The sequence below is a fragment of the Helianthus annuus genome, chromosome 17 (genome assembly GCF_002127325.2).
Source record: "Helianthus annuus cultivar XRQ/B chromosome 17, HanXRQr2.0-SUNRISE, whole genome shotgun sequence".
Lineage (NCBI taxonomy): Eukaryota > Viridiplantae > Streptophyta > Magnoliopsida > Asterales > Asteraceae > Helianthus > Helianthus annuus.
The window spans coordinates 191955358-191964767 of NC_035449.2; the positions used below are offsets into that span (position 1 = coordinate 191955358).

At 36.2% G+C, this 9410-nt stretch overlaps 1 protein-coding gene across 1 annotated transcript; it reads left to right on the plus strand.

Annotated features, from left to right (window-relative positions):
- Positions 1-2322: 2322 nt before the first annotated feature.
- On the plus strand, positions 2323-8410 carry LOC110926321 (transcription factor MYB1R1). Its single transcript, XM_022170069.2, has 3 exons — positions 2323-2681; positions 3399-3607; positions 7765-8410. Exons 1-3 carry the CDS (start codon positions 2408-2410, stop codon positions 8164-8166), a joined length of 885 nt encoding a protein of 294 aa, XP_022025761.1. The 5' UTR covers positions 2323-2407; the 3' UTR covers positions 8167-8410.
- Positions 8411-9410: the final 1000 nt, after the last annotated feature.

Sequence of the window (9410 nt, forward strand, 5' to 3'; positions counted from 1 at the left end):
GGCAATATATTCTCTTAAATTAGTAATTAATTATTTACAGATAAATTATAAAAATATAAATTGAGGATAGCTTAGCAATAAAGAATCCGCATTTTTTCAAAATGGAACATTATATTGGAATATTCCTAGTTGACGGTGTGGAGTTGCTCTTGCCGTACCTTTTTTCATGACCTTTCTTTATGCCGTGATTTTATTAATACATATATTGTAAGATCATGAGTTTTATATTTGCAATTTTTGGAAAAAAGCATCTTGAAGAACCAAAAGAGTAGAAAACACTTGATATAGAAATGTAATATAATTTTTGGAAAAAAAGCATCTTTAAGAACCAAAAGAATAGAAAACACTTGATATAGAAATGTAATAAATATTTTGTTTCTAATAACTTATATAACTTAATTACGATACAATCAATGACAATCCCAACTTTCATTTCGTTGTTAAAGACAACTACATTCTAGTAAAGGCGTAACCCTGTCAGCTCCTGGCTTTCGTTTATGTCGTTTGTAAAACAATTTACAATATCCTGATTAGGATAGAAATTAATAAATTATATCTAAGGCAAACAGAGGAAACATTCTTGTTAGTGTGAGATTGGTTTTTTTTTTTTTTTTTTTTTTTTTTTTTTTTTTTACGAAAGTGAAAGTTATGAGTGTCTTTAGTAACATTATAAACATGAAGTATTGTCAACCAATAGGTTATAGTTTAGATTATTAGAATCTAATTTCTATAAACAAAAGTGAAATTACATTTCTATCATTCCAATTCTTAGACTACTTTGAGTGTAGGGGTTTGAGGGGAGAGTTTAGAGCAATATGTGACTACCACGTTAGGGCTTTAAAAAATAAATAATTAAAATAAGAATAACTCGTCAAACAAAACCAAACAACACCGACCAACCAGCCACACCACATCACCACCATCATCTCCCCCACGCCGCGTGAGAAATCCCACCCCACCACCCCTCCACGTCATGCCACAAGGCGGTGTGTCACAAACCCTGACCCCACCTTGGGAGTGGGAGCCGTGAACCAATCAAGTGATACCAATGTTTACTCAGTTCAGAAATACACTAGTGTTCACTTTAGAACCTCACACACACACACACACACACACACACACACACACATATATATATATATATATATATATATATATATATGGAATAAATATGTTACCAACTTTTGAATAAAATTTGTGACATAATTAATAATTTTGAGTCGTCACACGAAATTGGTTAACAAACAAACAAACAAGGTCTAAACAAAATGATAACGTAATTCAAAAACGATGTAACGCAGGGCTTCATGACGTCTTGAGGAGACGGAAATTACACCAGTGCAAAGTATCGTACAACCGAATCGCATGGGCACCCTACTCGTTTATATTAATGTATGGATTGTTTTTCAAATGTATATTACAATTACATGTGAAGATAATGTTAGATATGTTCCTCATTTACTTATGTGGCGCTACTCCATCTATGTAACTATAGTTTCCTCATTTACTTATGTGGCGCTACTCCATCTATGTAACTATAGTTTCCTCATTTACTTATGTGGCGCTGCTCCATCTGTTTGAGTATAGTTTTCTTATTTACTTATGTGGTGTTGTTGTATTGTCTAACATGTGACACTCTTAACTTGTATTCACTTGACTAAAAAGTGTGGTATTGATGAGCTAAATTCAAGTAGTAAGAAAATGCAAAACCGTGTATGCCCCAAACAAATAAATAAATAAATTTGGATGTAACACTTATTATTAAACACGTGAGGGAAAACGAAATTTACTCAAAAGAAAAATAATAAGAGGTGGAGAAAACAAAGATAAGAAAGTAAACCATTTGTACGGTGATGATGAGCACGGGGGTACATGTGAACCACTGGTCCTGCGTAACATCTAAGCAAAACTCTAGCCAGTCATACTTCTTATCATCTTTTTTTAACGGCGACAAAAAACGACGTGACAATCACTGTGACACCGGGTGCTGTGGTTAAAATTGACTACTTGACCACCGGCAGCCCCTTGGCTCTTTCAGATACGCAGAAACCCGACCTCTACCTGCCCGAAGGCACGACAGTGGAATAATCGGAAAAACCTCGCCTTCCATCTAAGACGAACCGGCGCCACCCGTATTCGCCCTTCACCTGGATGCCGTAGAAAATAATGAGGAGAGTAAAAATTAAACCTGTGTCACGAGAAACCCTAAATTTTTCCGCAACCACTCAACCACTACCTCATTTCCAGTCATACTTGTTACTTATTAAAGTATACAAGTTGCTAAAAAACCTAGAAAATGCCCATATTTAACAACAACAACTTACCTATCAAATATTCAAATCCACATTTCAATCCATTCTTTCTCTCTCTAAACTCTCTCTCTCTCTAGAGTGAGAGACAAATAACAATGGCGATTGTGCCTGGAAAGTGCTCGGAAGATGCTTCTAGCGGCGGAGCATCGTTTTCTTCCGTCGCAAACGGCGGTAATAAAGGTATCATGTTGTTCGGAGTTAGATTGACGGAAGGCGGAGGAGGAGGATCGTCGTCGTTCAGGAAGAGTGCTAGCATGAATAATCTAGCTCAGTTTGATGAACAACCTCAGGATTCTAACGCTGATGCTGCTGGATATGCTTCAGACGACGTTGTTCATCCTTCTGCTCGTAGTCGTGAACGGAAGCGAGGTAGTTTTATACTTTTATTCGCCGATCGGTTCATTTGATGCTCGAATCATGCAATCACTAACGTCAATTTTGTGTTATGAGTTCAATCTGTTTGTTGTGATTTGGCGAATTAGCGATTTAGTAATCCGTAATCCGTTATCTGTTGTTTCATTCTGTAATTCTAGTTCGATTTCTGTGATTTAGCGATTCAGTAATCCGTTATCTGTAGTTTTATTCTATAATTTCGATTTACGTTTTCTGATTTAGCGAATTTGCGATTCGTTATCTGTGATTTCATTCTATAATTTCAATTTGCGTTTTCAGATTTAGCGATTTAGTTATTTGTAATCTGCTATCTGTAGTTTTACTTTATATTTGCGATTGATTTTGAGTTGAATATATCCTTCAGTCACTAGCATCAATTTCATTCTATTCATCTATTGTTTTAATTCAGTTTTATGAATTAGCTATTTCGCGATTCAATAATCCGCTATCTGTAGCTTTTAGTTTGTGTTTTCTGATTTAGCAATTTAGTAATCTGTTAACTGTAGTTTTAATTTATATTTCCGATTGATTTTGAGTTGAATAGGTGTATCAATCCGGCAATCACTAACATCAAGTTCATTCTATATATAACAATATAGTTTCAATTCGCTTATTGTGATTTAGCAATCTTATAAACTGTAATCTGTTATCTGTGGTTTAATTTAGATTTCCGATTGATTTTGAGTTGAATAGGTGTACCGTGGACGGAGGAAGAACACCGGTTGTTTCTAGTCGGATTACAGAAGGTAGGAAAAGGAGATTGGAGAGGAATTTCTAGAAACTTCGTGAAAACTCGAACGCCAACTCAGGTGGCTAGTCATGCTCAGAAGTACTTTCTCCGGCGAACTAATCACAATAGGCGTCGCCGGAGATCCAGCCTGTTCGACATTACCACTGATACGGTACCGTTTTGCATATCATTATTATTTTCCTGTTCATTGATTTATATTGTTCTTCTGAGTAGGGTTGCAAACGAGCTGAGCCGAGTCCGAGCTCGATTAACTCGGGCTCGAGCTCGGGCTCGAGCTCGGCTCGATTCGAGCTTTGTTTTCAAAGCCCGAGCTCGGCTCGGCTCGTTTATTATCTATTAATTAATATATTAAATAAAAATAATATAAATAATAAACTTTTTAGGCTCGCGAGCTCGATAAGTGAAGCTCGGGATCGGGCTCGTTTACTAAATAAGCTTATTTTTAGGTTCGAGGTCGGCTTGTAAACAAGTTTAAATAAGCTCGACTCGGCTCGTTTACACTAAGGCTCGACGAGCCTAACGAGTTTCACATGTGAGGCTCGAGCTCGGGCTCGATAAATAAACGAGCTTTATTTTAGGCTCAAGCTCAGCTCGGGCTCGATAAGGCTCGGATCGTTTCGAGCTTTTTCTCGAACCGATCTCGAGTAGCCCGCGAGCCGCTCGGCTCATTTGTACCCCTAACTTCTGAGCATGACTAGCCGACTCAGGTGGCTAGTCATGCTCAAAAGTACTTTCTCCGGCGAGCTAATCACAATAGGCGTCGCCGGAGATCCAGCCTTTTCCACATTACCACTGATATGTTACCATTTTGCATATCATTATTATTATTTTTTTCCTGTTCATTGATTTATATTGTTTAACTTTCATTGCATATATATAATATACGATCTAACCTATCAAATGGTAGAAGTATTATTAGTTTAAGTTTAAGACAATTGCTTTAGAGTTAAGCAACAAACGGAACCAATACGTATAATACAATACAAATCACTTTTATTGTATAATGGTAGTGTTAAATACATGTGAGACAAATACCAGACAAATTGATACAATAGATTCCCGTAAAACATAAAACCGGCATTTTTGCTACTTGTAAGATGCCTCATCAATTAAATAATATTTTAAAATCTTATCCTTGTACATTTATTTATTTGTGTAAACTTTTCGTACAAAAAGATAAGTTATCTCATGGTATTATAGAATCATCGTATGCACATGGTGTCAACTGTTCGTAATGCTTATGTCAATCAATTTTTTTTTCTTACATATTAAAATACTTGGGAACCGCAAAAGAAAAACCACTATGGATCTTTCTTTTGTGTTATTTGTTTTTGAAAAAAAATATAAAAAAGAGACAATTATACATAGCTTGCGAAATACATACATGCATACAGCTCATAAGCGACATGTATATATACATATCTATACTGTAGTATTCAAAAGGGGGTGGCGGCGCCAGTGGCGGACCTAGAAAATTTTTCATGGGTGTGCGGAATATTTTTAAAGATTTTAGGCCCGTAGATATATAAAAAAATTCGGTTCATATCGGGTCGGGTCGAGTCATGTAAAACAAAAGAACATCAAGCTAAAATTTATATAATCATCAAAAACATGTCAAACGTCGTTACAAATATATTTAAAATGTCGCCATACGGGTTTTCATTTTTTGAAATCTATCCAAAACTTCTAGAGCTACTTTTCTAAGCAAGTTTTTCTCTATATAACATATACAACTAATTTTCAACATTAAACACTTAAACAATAATCACCAAACTTCATAATTTTCAACTTTAAAATCAACTCCTAGTTTTAATCGTTGATTCCTTCCAACTAACCATTTAAACACACTAAACTATAACTAAAATAACAAAATCAGCCAACTAAAGTTAAAACAACAAAACAACTAAAATTTCAACATCTTTTAACAATTTTATTTCTCCTAAAAATCCAAATAAAATAAGAAACAACAAAATAATCGAACCATACCCGGAAAGAGTGATGAAGATGTTGTTTTCATGAGTTTGCTAGCCGGAATTGCGGTGGGTTGGGTTATTATATTTCTGTTCAAATTAGATTATCAGATTGGGTTGGGCTTGGATTATGGTGTGTTTATTAGGTTAAAGGTTAAGAGAAAGTTAATTAGTTAAGTGGAAAGTTAATTAGGTTGTATTTTAAAAAAAATCAGTGTTTACATACAAAAAATTATAAATTCATAAGATTTTTTCGTAAGGGGAGCGATCGAAAATTTCCAAGGGGTGCGGATGAAAATTTTCAAGGGGTGCGGTCGGGATTTTACCAGGAATTTAACACTAAATTTTCTTTTTTCAAGAGGTGTGCTCGCCCACCTTAATATATATGTGGGTACGCCCCTGGGCGGCGCAACTTGTTACCCGACTACCTGCCATTGCTTTATAATTGCCCTTTTTCGTGTTGAATGAAAGAAACCTATTTTGGTTAAAAAAAAAATGATAGTGTTTTTCTAGGTTTAAGGCTTTTTTTGAACTCACCCATATAAGTATTCAATATACTAAAAACGAAGTATTTATATTTGTGGTCGAATACCAGTTAGTCTTTTATTAAATTATTTATTATGTTTTTTTAATGGTTTTGAAGTTTTCGTAATACGATTCTCTGATATCATATCTTTTAAAAAATATGAAATGACTGGTTATAATAATTAGTACGAAAAGTTGACATGGATGGATGGATTCTTCCAGGCCACCAAGATAATCACATCCCCCACCTACTTGTGTGAATGGCGTTGCACCACATAAATATTAAATCTTGTCTAAACTAATAATAAAAAATACTTGTAAACAGTTTCCACAATATAGACACACAATTAATAACACAGATTTATTACAACCTAGGGTTTATAAAGAGTAAACTGTCATTTTGGTCCCTGAGGTTTGGTTACTTTTGCCACTTTAGTCTAAAACTCAAACCTTTTGCATCTAGGTCCCTGTGGTTTCAGTTTTATTGTCATTTTGGTCTAAAAATGAAATCAGGTCATACTTGCTTATAAAATCTGCAATTTTGTTATTTTCCTCAGGAGCAAATCAGGTCATATTTGTCTTATAAAATATAGTATTTATTTATAAAAAAGAAATGATCATTTTGCCCCTGCAGAAAATGACAAAATAACAGGATTTTATAAGACAAAGATGACCTGATTTCATTTTTGGACCAAAATGGCAATAAAACTGAAACCACAGGGACCCAAATGCAAAAAGTTTGAGTTTTGGACTAAAGTGGCAAAATTGACCAAACCACAGGGTCCAAAATGGCAGTTTACTCGTTTATAAATCATAAGTGACATGAAAACGTGACAAGATTTTAAATTGGTCCGGGCTAGTTTTGGGTCAAACCTACAAACATATCTAGCTAAACGGGTTGATCTTGGACCAACATGATAGGTTTTTGTGTTGACTTGTTATATTTTGTATCTGTAAGGGGTATATGTCAAAACTTAAAATGATAGGTTATTTTATGTAAGTGTAAGTTTTGTGGTCTAAGCACTACTTTATTATATACTTTATAATAAAATAAAAATTTTAACTTGTAATTTAAGCGCATATCTTAACAATATAACAAGTGTTAGAATTTAGCTTCAAAAAGGGCCCAATAACTTATGAGAGGCAGAGAAAAACAAAGGCCCCAAAAAACATACAAAGGCCCAAGAAAAACAACTCTAGGCCCGGGACCCGGTTCATAGTTACTATTTGGATCCAAAGCCCATTTATTGGTTATGGACCAACAAATTTACTTTTATTGGTTTATTGTAATTATAACTTATAAGTCAATCAGGACTCAAAACACTCGAGTGTAGATACGTAAACTACACACTACCAACACTACCAACAAGTATCGGAATATCGGATACCGCTGGCTAATATGTAGTTTATGTTGTAATTTACCAATGTAGGTTAAAATATATGCAACAAAAATTCAAATTGCAAACACTGGCGGACCCAGAAACTTTTTGCTGGGGGCGCGGATGGGGTGTTCAACCATATTTTCAAGGGTGCGGTCGGGATTTTTGCCTAATATATACACTAATTTTTTTTTCAAGGGGTGCGGCCGCCCACCCTGGCCAAAGGCTAGGTCCGCCCATGATTGCAAATTAGCTCATAAATATCATATTGTCCATACAACTAGTCATAACCGAAGAACAATTTTCGGTTACGAAAAACTAACTTCGGTTATGTTCGCTTATTATGTCATTCCCATGATTTTGTACATCTTATTTAATATTTATTACTAGCCAACATAATTGATAGTTTTCTTTAAATACCTCCGCATTTGCAGCATATGAATTCACCAATGAACGAAGACAAACACGAGCCTGTAAAATATCCCACGTCATCATTCCCGGCAAGGTCACAACTCATCGGATGTCATAACTCATTAGAGAGCCTAACGCTCGGACTTGCACCTACTAAAAAGGTAACCAAACCCTCCGGAAATCTCATGCCTCCAATTCCCATACCGCCATCTACCAAAATGGCCAAACTCAATCTAACCACCACAGAGGACCATTGCGAGCCGCCATTACCCCTAACACTCAACCTCTCAACCCCTACACCATCCACATCTTCCGAGCAACAATCATCACCATCGTCAACGACAAGACACACTGTTGCCCCTTTTCAAGAAATATCGGGTAGCTTTAATAGTAACAATGGGGATAGCATCATTAGTGTTGCATGATGATCTTATTATGAATGTTGTGGATTAATAACATGCTGAGTGTTTGTATATGTAAATTAAGTTGTGAAGAGAGCAAGATAGAGAGGTATTTATAAATTAAGTTTGAATTAGTTAGGTGGGATGCTAATTATTTAAGAGATTAAATTAGGGTATGTTTATTGAAAGATTTGTATGGTTTAATTATATCTTGTTTTTGACAAAGTTCAAAACTTTAATTTATATAAATGTGTAGGGGTTCATAATATTTTTCAACATTTTTCATACACCATGTCTTTATTTATTTTGCCTTACATGTGTGAAAGACTTGTGTACATCTCAAGACTCAACTTGATCCTCATATATAGTTTCTGTTTGCTTGATTGTTTAGTTAGATATAATCAAATGCCAATGAGCTTGTGGTGGAGTGGTAAGGGAGAGACTTGGGTTTTCAAGAGACCCAAGTTCAATACCTGCTTCTTCCCATTAGTTTTAAGCGGCACCTGGTGATGATGGGAGACTAGGGGAGTAGATGGCGATAGCTAGTTCGATTCTTGAACTGAATGAGTTTTACCTCACCGCACTGTCGTGCCTTTGGGCGAGTGTTGACGGACTTCTGCCCTAGGTGAGGGTTTTCCTCAGTTCGGAGACGAGTGTATCCCGATGTGGTGAATTTCGCCAGTAGCCCATTTGAAGGATTGTTGGCCGTTCAAAAGAAACGATATAATCAAATTATACAATACGCCATAAGTCGCTCATATAAAACTTGTTGGCTTAGAACATGTCCGAATGGGAAGCACTACCAATTGCCACTGTGCGCCAGCACCATCATTGTCACCCTTGTTGTTAGCGCCAACGCCTTAGCCAGCCGTCGCCATTAGCCCCCATATAAAATAAACATAGCTGGTGGACCATTTTGATGCTTTTTTTTTATATAAAATGACACGTCTAGCTCAGGTCGAGCGCTTCGGTCATAACTGAATTCGACCCACTACCCGACAAGCCCATCTTTTTGCTAGGCTTATTCCTAAGGGTGAAGGGGGTGCTCACCTAATAGGTGAGTCCCCTCTCTTACGCCAAACCAATCCCCGTGTGCCACGTCAAGTCCCCTCTTAAACTCCCCTAACACCCCAATTTGATGGCGCCACTCCCCTCTTAGGTGAATTGGTTTTTTTTTTAAAAAAAAAAAAAAAAAGGAAAGCTTGTGATTGGACCGCCCCTCTCTCTCTCCTCCCTCTCTCTTCGGTGAGCCGCCACCGGCCACTCTC

Bases quoted from the DNA above. Each gene is read 5' to 3' on its own strand.
- LOC110926321 (XM_022170069.2), top strand. From the start codon at position 2,408: ATGGCGATTGTGCCTGGAAAGTGCTCGGAAGATGCTTCTAGCGGCGGA. The intron at 2,682-3,398 runs GTAGTTTTATAC...TGAGTTGAATAG, and splicing joins TAGTCGTGAACGGAAGCGAG to GTGTACCGTGGACGGAGGAA. The intron at 3,608-7,764 runs GTACCGTTTTGC...CCGCATTTGCAG, and splicing joins TCGACATTACCACTGATACG to CATATGAATTCACCAATGAA.